Below are 12,565 nucleotides of genomic sequence, written 5' to 3'. Positions count from 1 at the left end.
GCATGTTCGATATTTCCTGGTAATTTGTAAGGCCTACCAAAAATTTATTTTCTACTTTGTTAGCGGGACAAATAAGGTGCAGATTATTTTGATACAACAATTGTAATATTGTATACATACGGCTCCCACTCCGTATCGCACGCAAGAGGCGCGAATACTTCATCGAAGCTCCATATATTCCATAAAACAAATACACACAAACTCTCAACAAAAAAAACAATGACAAAACTGAAAGAAACCTATGCATGCATCCCTTCAACAGAACGAGGCAGAGGAATCTTGATCTCAGCTGACCCAAAAAGCAATGCAATATTATACTGCAATGCCAGATCAATAATAATAAGACATCTTGACAAGCCATTAGATATAGATGTGTATACAGATCATGGGTATCCTACAACAGTTGCAAGATTTTCACCAAATGGAGAGTGGGTTGCATCTGCAGATGTTTCAGGAACTGTGAGGATCTGGGGAAGATATGATGATCATGTTTTGAAAGTCGAGTTTCGGGTTTTGACTGGCAGGGTTGATGATTTAATGTGGTCTCCTGATGGATTGAGGATTGTTGCTTCTGGTGATTGCAAGGGGAAGTCTTTTGTTCGCGCTTTTATGTGCGTTTTTCTTCATCATTTTCTTGATTTTTGTAATTTTGAATGTTTTGTGACGGAACCAGGATTTAAAATGATCGGGGGTAATAAATATCTGGGGATTATTCAGGTTAAGGTTGGAAGTAGAAGTAAATTTGTTTTGATTTTAAAGGACAAATTGAGATTTTAAAATAAAAAATTTCACTAATTTTTCTGGCTCATCGGGTGATTGAACAAGAGACAGGCGCTTACCCCTAACTGTGGTTGGGACTGAGTCTATGTATTGAGTCATGGCCTATAGAAAGCCCCGAGCGGAAAAAAATTGTGGCCGCTAATAAATCGAAAGAATTACATGAAATAATATATCAATAGTGTATATGTTGGTCCAACTAAGCGCGGAAAATATTTTATTTTATTAGTTGTCTTTTAGAATATAAAAAAATGTGACCGTGAAAGTTCAATTTTTTTGGTGCCAACATTCGTTAACATATAAAAAGTTTGGCCTCACGTCCGGCTCTGTATTGAGGAGTCACATTTTATTGTCATTTCTTGATTTTGCGTTGTGCTTATGTCTATATATAGTTATATATTTTGAGGTCTTTTGATTGGAGTCTTCAATATTTATTTGATCCGAAATGGGTAAATTCAGATAATCCGATTATAATGCAAAGGAATTTGTTCCTTGTGATGTTGAAATGGATTGTGATAATCATACATAGGGAAATTCGGATTTAGTGTAAATTCAGATAATCTGATTATAATGGTAGGGAATTTGTTTTGCTTGTGATGTTGAAATGGATTGTGATAATCATATTTAGGTCAATTCGGATTTAGTATCTGAGAACTGATAATTATTTTTGTAGGAGTTGAAGTTTGATTTTGGCTTACAATCTCAGAATTTTAGCTTTATAGTGTAAAGATATGATCTTTGAGTGTTATAGTGCCGGCATTTGGATATTTGTAGCTCGCCCATAAAATATTCTTGGCGCATATTTTTTTTCAAAAACTAAGCCATTCTGCGGCAAACAAATAGAGGCTTGTACATTGATCTTTGTTTAAAGAATTTTAAACTTGAATTGATGATGATAATGGTTAGCTTATATGGTTTTTAAGGATTAGAGGTATTGATTGTTGAGGAATTAGAGTGACTATACATTGAATGATTGGTCAACTTTCAAATTTCAGTGTAATTGTTTACATGTCTTCACTGTTCGTTTGTGCTCTTTGCAAAATAATAATGGTGACTTAATTGGAAAACTTCCCTCTCTGATTAAAAGATCCCTTTCTTGAGGTAGACTGCTCAATGCTAAATTCTATCTAGTTATACAATGTATTTTCCATGATTTTACATTATAGTCCTCTTCCGATAACCAAACTAAATCAAACATACCCTGTGTATCCTCCTCGTGCAACATGTTTTTATAAAGTGCTTCTCTTCTGATAACAGTTCCTTTCTGATATGTGCTTATCATTAAGTGACTTTAGGTCGTTTATAACTTTTATACATATTGCAAGAACGGGTGTGTTTCTGTCTTGCAACATATATTTTTATCATATACATTTATCTGATATACTAAACTGTCTCGAGCAGGTGGGACTCTGGGTCCACTGTTGGAGATTTTGATGGCCACTCAAAGAGAGTTCTAAGTTGTGCATTTAAGCCAACACGGCCATTTCGAATTGCAACATGCGGGGAGGACTTTTTAGTGAATTTTTATGAAGGACCGCCATTTAAATTCAAGCTCTCTCACAGGTGTGTTATGTTGTATGGTTGTGCCTTAACAGTTTTTGTCTTTCGAATAGTTGAATATGTATTTGCTTTATTGGAGGATTTTATTTTTGTTTTCGTCTTAAAGCAAGACTTTAATTTTACCTTACATGCGAGATTTGAGATTTCCTTTCTTATCTGTCTATTCTATGCTCCTACATGATGAGTTAGAAGATATATTTCTCGTAGTCCCAGTACATCTTCATATTCAGTACCGTCATTTGTTACTCCTGGACCCGGAAATGATCTATAATGAGTATTTATTGTTTACTGACCATATATGTATAGCAAATCACTGAAAATTCTGGGCTTCTATTATTTTTCAGGGATCACACGAATTTTGTCAATTGTGTGAGGTTTTCTCCAGATGGCACCAAATTCATCACTGTGAGTTCAGACAAAAAGGGTATCTTATATGACGCAAAAACTGCAGAGAAAATTGGGGAACTGTCTACAGAAGATGGCCACAAAGGTAGCATATATGCTGTTAGCTGGAGTGCTGACAGTAAACAAGTAAGCCTTGTATTTTAAACATTACTTATTATAAACGGCTAGAGTCTTCAAATTGATGCCTAAGAATAACTTCCATGCAAATTGTTGAAACCAGCCTCAGAGATTTTTCACTTTGATTCCCACATGTATTTTGTTATGTGGGGGCGTTTGTTTTAGCATCCTTATCAAAGTTCTTGAAAAATCAATGCCGAGATTTAGGTTTCACCGTTTCACTACAAGCTAGCTATTAAGTCTTCATCACTAGAAAACCATTTACTGTGCCTCTGCTCTTATCCCGGTCGCTTATGTTGCTGTGTATCATGTCTAGTTGCTAACTGTGTCTGCCGACAAGACTGCAAAAGTATGGGCAATATCTGATGACGGTCATGGGGAGGTGGTTAAGACATTGACTTCTCCAGGATCTGGTGGTGTTGAAGATATGCTTGTTGGGGGCCTTTGGCATAATAATTATCTCGTCACTGTCTCTCTTGGTGGCACAATATCTATGTTTTCAGCAACTGATCTCGATGAATCTCCAGTAATTCTTTCTGGACACATGAAGAATGTAAATTCTATTGTAATGCTTAAAAAGCAAAATGTCATATTGTCCTGCAGCTATGATGGTCTAATAATTAAATGGACTCAAGGCACTGGATATTCTGGTAAACTGGACAGGAAGGTGACGGATAAAATTAAATGTTTTGCTGCTGTCGATGAAGAGATTGTTACTTCTGGATATGACAATAAGGTAATTCATATTCAGATTAAATGCAATACCATGCTTTAATAGTTTAATTTATTTCTCTGTTCACTTTCCTGTAGTGTTAAGATTAATAAGCAAAATGTTGCATTTTTATGATGCAGATATTATCACTGTTGTATACACAATTTTAATTTATTGACTATTTTAAACTAATTGTGACATGATTCAGTATTACACCTGGACTAGTTTAAAGGAAGCTTCACTTATCATTTTATACAATGCCTGTTTTAATTTTTAAAATAGTTTCTTTTAATTGTGAACCCGATATTCAGGTTTGGAGAATTTCTCTCCATGGAGATCAATGTGGGGAGGCAGAATGTGTTGACATTGGCAGTCAACCGAAGGACTTGAGCTTTGCTACGCTCTCTCCTGAACTTGTTTTGGTTGCAATTGATTCTGGGGTTGTCCTCCTTCAGGGTACGAAAGTGTTGTCTACAATTAATCTTGGGTTTTCTGCGACTGCATGTGCAATTGCTCCAGATGGAAGTGAAGCCGTTGTGGGTGGTGAGGATGGTAAATTGCATATATATTCTATATCGGGTGAGAGTTTCAACGAAGAGGCAGTCCTAGAAAAACATCGGGGTGCTATTACTGTAATACGCTATTCTCCAGATGTTTCTATGATAGCCTCAGGAGATGTCAATCGAGAAGCTGTTGTTTGGGATCGTGCTTCCAGAGAGGTAAACATCATGACCTATGTTTCTGATCAAACCTTCTTATTGATATAAACTGCATCTCTTGTCGTGTTGTACAAACAGACAAATACAGTCATGCAGGTGCACATAAGCATACAGAGATTCAAATGTTTAGGTATTAAAGACATGATAGATGTTTTATCAAGCCAGTTCCACGGATTGCCTTTTTATGACTTCTCAGCTTGTCAAAGAAGGCAACCGTTTTAAATATAAAAGTTAAAACTCATTTGGAAAGATGATGTACAAAAGTATTATAATGTAAATGATGCACACATTAATGGAGGAGAATGTATTAAACTATGCACCCTTTTCATTGCTCATTTTGTTTCTTATTATCATTTGATAAGTGTTTTTCACTCATTCCCCCGCAGATGAAGCTGAAGAACATGTTATTTCATACTGCACGAGTAAATTGTCTATGCTGGTCCCATGATAGCACTATGGTTGCTACTGGATCACTTGATACATGTGTCATCATATATGAAATAGGCAAACCAGCATCAAGTCGAACGACAATCAAAGGAGCTCACCTGGGTGGGGTTTATGGACTGGCGTTTACTGAAGAAAACACTGTAATAAGTTCTGGTGAGGATGGTTGTGTCCGTTTATGGACGTTAACCCAAGAATAAATATGAACGATTATCATAGATTATGTGCTGTGCTTATGTACATCTTTTATTTCTCTGAAGTGTTACTTGTCTTAAAGTGAGCAGGATAAAGTGCACTTCATGAATTGTAAGTTGATTTTGAAGTTTCTCTCGTTAGAGTGGTTTGATAAGAATTCGTGTTTAATTTAGCAGAAAAGCACTGCAGTTTGATGAGATTGTTCAATGAATGGTTATGAAGTCTTTATTGTTGGAATCTTGAAACTGTATTTTCATTGTAGACGAGATTTCCTAGTATGATTTAGAGGCTTACCACATCAGGCTATCACTGAGTGACTTGTTAGCTGGAAGATCAAACCAGAAGCCTGCATTTTGTTCTTCGACTTTGTTTTAGTGGTTAAAACAAACCAGAAACCTGCAGTTTGATGAGATTATTCAATGAATGGTTGTGAAGATCAAAAAAATATTCCACATTTAGTACATTTTGTGTTTGAGGTTTAAACTTCTAATTCTTTTCTGAGTGTACTCTTTCGACAATGGAACTGGTGTTTCAGAAAACTTATTAATGAGTCTTGTTACTAGGCCCTTTCTCAAATTTCCTTTCCTCATTCTCTCATTTTATCTGTTGTGTTGCTGCATTCTTGGATTGATATCAACTTCATCTTGTTGTTCTTTCTATTGACCTGCTGATAGTACCGTTTAAAGCCTAAAAATTTACTTGAAACTTGTAATTAATGCTTTTAAAGAAATGTGTACCACTTATTCCGTCTCTTCAACAATGGGAGATTTAATCAAAGATAAAATTAAAATATTTATTTTTTTCCGAAAATATTAAATTGTTTCGAGAAGAAGTTGGAGATTGGACCATTTTATCCTGCTTTCTGTATCAATTATTTGAGAGTCCTGGACCAACCTCTTCTTTCTTTGCCACAATTTCCACTACTGTAATTTATAGCAATTATGATGTTTTTGTTTTGATATTGAACAAAGTGATTTATTTGCTTTTTCGAATTGAGTACTTCTCAATTCCTGAAATATTTTTGGCTATTTTGGTAGACAAATTTTAATTATTTACATTCTTTGTAAGAAGTTTACAAAATTATAAAAGTTTTATAAAAATCAACTCAATGTAATAACCAGATATCTTTTGTTATAAATCATTCCCCTCACTTGTACAACTCTCACACCAAACAACTCTTTTATGCATTAAAATGGCCATGACAATCAAGATGAGAATGCCAGTGCTTTTCTTGGTGCTTAATTTACTAGTCCTGGCTGGTGGACAGATGGAAATTTCACCAGAGTCGATGGATCTCGACACAGGTGGGCTGAGTAGAGAGAGCTTCCCAAAGGACTTTATTTATGGGACAGCAACTTCAGCTTATCAAGTTGAAGGAGCTGCTCATGAAGATGGACGTGGGGATAGCATTTGGGATGTCTTTGTTAAACAACCTGGTACGCATTCATATTTTAAAAAATATAGCAGGAGTCGCATTAACATTTATTTACCAAATTCATGTGACTGAAAATTAAGTTGAGCTTATTATTTCATATAGAGAGTGTTATATTGTGTTTTCCAACTTAAATGAATAACTTTGACATAAACATATTGTGGAAGCTAATAAGACCTCTACAAAACCTAAATTCTGATACCATGTTATATGAACAACTCAACTGAACCTCGAGGTTATTTAGTATAGAAGCTACTAAAATGATCTTATTTCTGTTAAACATTGCGTATGGACTATAGGTAGGGTAACAATGTTGAGTAAAGTCTGTACAGTGTCGTTTAGTTTGAAGTTTATACTTCGTATTTGAGGTAAATTTACTTGAAACAGGACGGGAACCAAATAATGCTTCTGGTGAAGTTGCTGTAGACCAGTACCACAGATATAGAGTAAGTGGTTGTGATTACTATTGTTGCACTTGCAATTCAAAATTTTGAATACTATGTTCAAGTATATTGAAATATAAAAATATTCTCATTAAATCTTTTTATGCAGGAGGATGTTGATCTAATGGCCAGGCTAAATTTTGATGCCTATCGGTTTTCAATCTCATGGTGTAGGATTTTCCCAAGTAAAATACCTGCCACCAACTCACTTCTCATGAATCAATGTACTTATTAAGTGTGCGCTTGCTAATTGTTGTTTGAGGGTTATGCAGCTGGAACTGGGAACGTTAACTGGAAGGGAGTTGCTTATTACAACAGATTAATAAACTACATGCTAAAGAAAGGCAAGTTAAAACAGTATTTTTACCTTATGCTTGCTTCTTCTCTGGTAACTTTGTGTTCGCCAGGTAAATATTTAATGATTCTGGTTGAGGACAGGAGAGTATAGATTACTAATCGAAGAAAATAATGCTGGAGGAAACACTGACATAAACAAGAATGTGATTATGAAAGTCTAATTGTTTTACTTGGAATTTTCATAAAACAAATGCATTTTCTGTTGTGTTCTTATGCGCAGGCATAACTCCTTATGCTAATTTCAATCACTATGATCTTCCTCAAGCCCTTCAAGAGAAATACAATGGATGGTTAAGCCGCGAAGTAGTGTAAGTATTCCAACAGATCATAATCAGTCCTTCAGCTTCACTGTTTATAAAGTTTATAGATGTTCAATGGTGCAGGAAAGATTATGCTGATTTTGCAGACTTTTGTTTTAAGATGTACGGAGACAGAGTTAAAAACTGGTTTACATTTAATGAACCAAGAGTTGTTGCTTCTCTTGGATATGATAATGGTTACTTTGCACCGTCAAGATGCTCCAAGGCATATGGCAACTGCACGGCTGGAAATTCTGGAACAGAGCCTTATACTGTAGCCCATAATTTGATCTTGTGTCATGCTTCTGCAGTTCAAAGATATCGTGAAAAGTATCAAGTAAGATAGGCGTTCTTCAGTTAGTCTCATTAGATTTTGTCGTGATAAATAAATCTATTAATATTAGCTTATTAGCAATGGTTTTTCAGAAGACACAGAAAGGAAGGATTGGAATTCTTTTGGATTTCACTTGGTATGAACCTCTCACGCGAGGAAAATCAGATGAATATGCAGCTCAAAGAGCAAGAGACTTTCATTTAGGATGGTATGAGCTCTTGTGCTATCATAAGAAGTGTAAAACCATCATTTTTTTGCACTGCAATTTATATAGAAACTAGGGATCCTCCAGACATGTAAGTTCTGTTTGTTGGGGTTTCTGCAGGTTTCTTCATCCAATTGTATACGGAGAGTATCCGAAAACTATGCAAAATATAGTCAAGGATAGGCTACCAAAGTTCAGTAGGAAGGAGGTTTCAATGGTAAAAGGTTCTGCAGATATGGTAGGGATAAACCAGTACACCGCTTACTACATGCAATATGTTGCAGTCAATGAATCAATGCCACCAGGTTATCAAAATGACTGGCAGGTTGCATACGTCTGTAAGTTTATTTCGTCCACCTTTCTTAATAAGCGAAATCTTAGTTTTGTTGATTCCCCTGGTAAATATTGATTCATTACGCAGATGCCAAAAATGGTGTTCCCATTGGTCCAAAGGTTAGTGACTCGGTATTATACATTAGACGGTACAAAACAATTCTGCAATAATTTCTTCTCCTAATCGATTAAATTTAGAAGCTGTTAATTTTCTTTAACCTGCAGGCACATTCAGATTGGCTCTATGATGTACCCTGGGGTCTGTATAAAGCAATAATGTATGTGAAAGAACGATACAGAAACCCTACTATGATTTTGGCCGAAAATGGTGAGATGTAGCACTCTTCACAGCAACACAAATAAATTACAAAATGAACTCAGATTTGATTACAAATAGTTCCTTTCCCTTCTTGTTCATGTATATTAAGAGTGCAAATGTCAATAAACTGTAAATTCTAACTAATTTATCGATATTGCTTTAATGCAGGCATGGATCAATCTGGCGACATGACCATTCCTGATGTTTTGCAAGACACAGAAAGGATCAACTACTACAGGTCTTATATACAGCAGCTGAAGAAAACAGTTGATGAGGGGGCAAATGTAATAGGTTATTTTGCATGGTCATTGCTCGATAACTTTGAATGGAGATTAGGTTACACATCAAGATTTGGTCTAACTTTTGTCGACTTCAAAACCCTAAAGAGGACTCCGAAAATGTCAGCATATTGGTTCCAGAAAATGCTCAACAGAAAGCAATAGGTTGAAGATTAAGCTCTATTTCTTCTCTAAATCTTTTGTTCAAATAAAATTCGTCTGATTGCATGATTGTTGGCTGTAATCACCCTAGCACAGGCACATAAATTATGGCAATGCAAGTTGTACAAGGTTGTTCAAATAAACATTTTGAAATTTAGAGGTTCTGCTAACTGCTAGATTATTGTGTGAGCAGAAGTGACTAGAATTGCACTTAATTAAGTAGAAACAGACAATACTCAGTATGAAGATCACTTTCTTACTCTCAATCCCTTCTATACCTCGCCTGACTTTCTACGCGTAACTTAAGGTGATTTGACCATACTCTGGAGCCATCAAGAATCAGAGCTAACCGGGCTGAGGAGCGAGCTGTTCTGTTATTAATCATGTTACAATAGTTATAAGATATAGTAGTGAAACACCTCTGAAGGATAGACTAGCTTCTGCTACATGAGGCTGCATAATCGAAACTCAAAACTCGAAACCAGTGGAATAGCTGAAGATCCCAAACACACACCCTGCTGATTATGGAGAACTACTCCTAAATCAACAAGCAAACTATTATCATTCACCTGTTGTTAGTCATTGTTAGTCACCTAATGCATTGCAGATGTAATCTTGTTAGTGATATTGAATAAAACTATGGTGTAGGGAATTGAATAGTTGGGCTTTCCCTTAACTTCAATTTTAGAGAACAATAACTAGATTCAGGAAGAGACTCGGATTCGAGTCATCCCGCCCTCATTAATCTGAATACTGGTTTGTCTGTCAGTACAAGAAACATATAATTATCCCCTCACTCGGGAGCCTATTAATGAGCCGAACAGTGGCAGGGATCGAATCTGAGTTCTCTGTCAGCCAGCCTGAACTCTGATACCATATCAAGGAATCAGTTACTGTAAAACCTTAAAATGCTCTGATTGAAGTTGTGACAAAATTATTTGTATATTTTCAGAAATTCAGGGTATGGGAAGGCAGAAAATAATGACATCTTTTTTTTTCTTGGCACTATCAGGCTAACTCAACGTCTCTAACAAACCATACGTCCATTTACAAGTGTGCTCAGTAGTAAAGCACAATACAGCTTTGATAATTCAACAGTCTCTGGACCATTTTTCTTTTTATCATTTTCAATTAATTGATTGGTTTCATGGACCATTCTTTTGTAACCAATTAGTGATTATTTTTTTACATTATATGCCATCTTATGTCATTCAAATTTCAGTTCTTTGACTATTCAAATCAAAATTTAATCATTTTTTTGTCATCTCCCTTTTTTTTGATGATGATATCTAATAAAATTTTGTTTTATTTAATTTGTTGTTGCGATCATGCTACTTCTTGCAATTACGATGTCGATTCGAGATTGTTTATATGATATCAAATCATATTCTAATTGAAATTTTAAAGGAGTGCGTAACTTTTTGATAATCGTGTACAGGGGTGAGCAGAAAACCGTAAAAACCGCCCGCACCGCACCAATCCGTACCGTAAAACGCGATTTTTAATTTTTGTGGTGCGGTTGCGGTTTGAATTTTTGATAAACCGCGCAGTACGGTGCAGGTTGTGATTTTAAATTTCTGAAATGCGGTTCAAACCACACCGCACCGCAATATTTAATATGTTATAAATAAATAAATAAATATATATAATATACTTATATTCCTATCGGTTCATCCCACTAAATATTTATAGCCTAATACTTAATTAGGTTATTGTTTGCTTTTCAGTTGGCTACACAAGCACTTCCCACAGGTACCAAGACTACATTACATCCTACTGTTTCTTATGTGATTAGAATAGTTAGCCTTGAACTCAATTCATGATCATTGTTTACAAATTTATTTTTTCAAACTTAATAATAATTCATGATTAAAGCTTGGAACTGCTATTTATGTTTTTTACTTTGCACTTTTAAGTTATTTTTGTTTTGTAATTGAATTCCTAAAAAAGTTAAACTTTCCGGTGTGTAATTTGTAACTTGTATTATTGAAAAATATTGGCGAATTTGTGTTATAACATTCGGAAATTTGATTAAATTTAAGTTTTGTATTTTATTTAAATCTTTCGAATTTTTAAAGTGTAAACCGCGGTGAACCGCAGCACACCGCACCGCATTTTCGTGGTGTGGTTTATGCGGTTTTTAAGGGTACGCGGTGCGGGTGCGGTTTGAAAATTTGATCAAACCGCATGTGCGGTTTGAGGAAAAAACCGCACCGCCCGCACCACGCTCACCCCTAATCGTACACACTAGGTGCACATCTTTTATTAAAATTATTAAGAAGTAAGACCAATTATTCATTATGTATAACGATAATTTAGAGATGTTCATATAGACGAGGGGATCATAATCTCATTATAAGCATTTATTGATTCTGTATATTCATATCAGCTCCCAATTTATACTTAAGGTGGGATCTCGAGCTCTTGATTTTTTTCGTATTTAAGAACATGAATTATTTTTTGAACAAAGATACAGTTAAACCCTCTTTAAAGTAATAGGATTGGGATTGATAAAAAATATTTACTTTAACGAGTTTATTAATTTATTGGGAGTAAAATTATTGGGACAGGAAAAAAATATTATTTTAACGAAGTTATTAATTACTTTAACGATTATTAATTAATCGAGGTTCGACTGTAGCTGAATTATCAATTACTTAATGATATATATGTTCCTCAGATTCAGCTAAAATTGTTCGACATGATATATTTGATTCTCTATTTATCAATAATACCTTATCTAATTCTCTATTCCTCAACACGGTTTTATTTACTAATTTGTACTTAAGATGAGATTTCGAGCTCTTGATTTTCTTCGTATTTAAAAACATGAATTCTTTTTTAAACAAAGATATGTGAATTATTTTATGAATATATGATTCTGTTTGTCAATAATAACTAGGATAGTAACAATAATGTTGAACAACACATGGATGATCACTGGTGAATTGTCAGTACATATCTGTATAATGTATATTCATGCGGATTCATATTATTCATCATATTTTGCCACTTTTAGTGTCATGAGTTACGCAGGGCACGAGCACGTTATTCACTTTTGCTTTTCAACTTTATAATAGGAATATTATTTTTGGCATATGGTCCAAAAAGAACCTCCATACTTTTCTTCACGCCAATCAGAACAACACTCATTCACTTGAAAGTTCAAATTTTGGTTCAATCAATGGTGTTCAACTAAACTCATTTTTCCAAGATGATTAATATTATTGTTAACATATATAAGAGTTAAGTTCTATGTAGACCGCCTTTTTGTTGAAAACCTGGACCACTTATGTTCTGCAAGTAAAATCTTGCATAAAAACATTGTAAAACGTATTATTTTACAAATCTTGTTCCGCAAAGATCATTATTTTATTCAAAATCTTCAATATAATATACGTACTGCATGTAAAACATTACAAAATGTTTTCCTCTACTAAACATATTTAGTTTGCAGAATATGTATTCAGTTTG

General features: G+C 34.7%; 2 protein-coding genes across 2 annotated transcripts; both read left to right on the top strand.

Moving 5' to 3' along the window:
• The first annotated feature begins 219 nt into the window (after window positions 1-219).
• Window positions 220-5,136, top strand: LOC141672827 (actin-interacting protein 1-2-like). Its single transcript, XM_074479512.1, has 6 exons — window positions 220-611; window positions 2,179-2,340; window positions 2,682-2,868; window positions 3,176-3,595; window positions 3,883-4,290; window positions 4,677-5,136. The coding sequence occupies exons 1-6, from the start codon at window positions 220-222 to the stop codon at window positions 4,932-4,934; spliced, it is 1,827 nt and encodes a 608-aa protein (XP_074335613.1). The 3' UTR covers window positions 4,935-5,136.
• A 914-nt stretch (window positions 5,137-6,050) lies between these two features.
• LOC141670372 (beta-glucosidase 44-like) lies at window positions 6,051-9,255 on the top strand. The gene is made up of 11 exons (XM_074476168.1): window positions 6,051-6,365; window positions 6,749-6,807; window positions 6,914-6,989; window positions 7,077-7,148; window positions 7,382-7,469; window positions 7,545-7,797; window positions 7,887-8,002; window positions 8,120-8,337; window positions 8,421-8,452; window positions 8,558-8,660; window positions 8,820-9,255. The coding sequence occupies exons 1-11, from the start codon at window positions 6,122-6,124 to the stop codon at window positions 9,092-9,094; spliced, it is 1,536 nt and encodes a 511-aa protein (XP_074332269.1). The 5' UTR covers window positions 6,051-6,121; the 3' UTR covers window positions 9,095-9,255.
• Window positions 9,256-12,565: the final 3,310 nt, after the last annotated feature.

The sequence above is a fragment of the Apium graveolens genome, chromosome 7, assembly GCF_009905375.1.
Source record: "Apium graveolens cultivar Ventura chromosome 7, ASM990537v1, whole genome shotgun sequence".
NCBI lineage: Eukaryota > Viridiplantae > Streptophyta > Magnoliopsida > Apiales > Apiaceae > Apium > Apium graveolens.
The sequence above is the reverse complement of the archived record's forward strand: the minus strand, read 5'-3'. Positions and strand labels throughout refer to the sequence as shown.

Excerpts from the sequence above, each read along its gene's own strand:
- LOC141672827 (XM_074479512.1), top strand. The coding sequence starts at position 220 with ATGACAAAACTGAAAGAAACCTATGCATGCATCCCTTCAACAGAACGA. Across the intron at positions 2,341-2,681 it reads AAATTCAAGCTCTCTCACAG|GGATCACACGAATTTTGTCA; the intron begins GTGTGTTATGTT and ends ATTATTTTTCAG. Across the intron at positions 3,596-3,882 it reads CTTCTGGATATGACAATAAG|GTTTGGAGAATTTCTCTCCA; the intron begins GTAATTCATATT and ends CCCGATATTCAG.
- LOC141670372 (XM_074476168.1), top strand. The coding sequence starts at position 6,122 with ATGGCCATGACAATCAAGATGAGAATGCCAGTGCTTTTCTTGGTGCTT. Across the intron at positions 6,366-6,748 it reads TGTCTTTGTTAAACAACCTG|GACGGGAACCAAATAATGCT; the intron begins GTACGCATTCAT and ends TACTTGAAACAG. Across the intron at positions 6,808-6,913 it reads ACCAGTACCACAGATATAGA|GAGGATGTTGATCTAATGGC; the intron begins GTAAGTGGTTGT and ends CTTTTTATGCAG.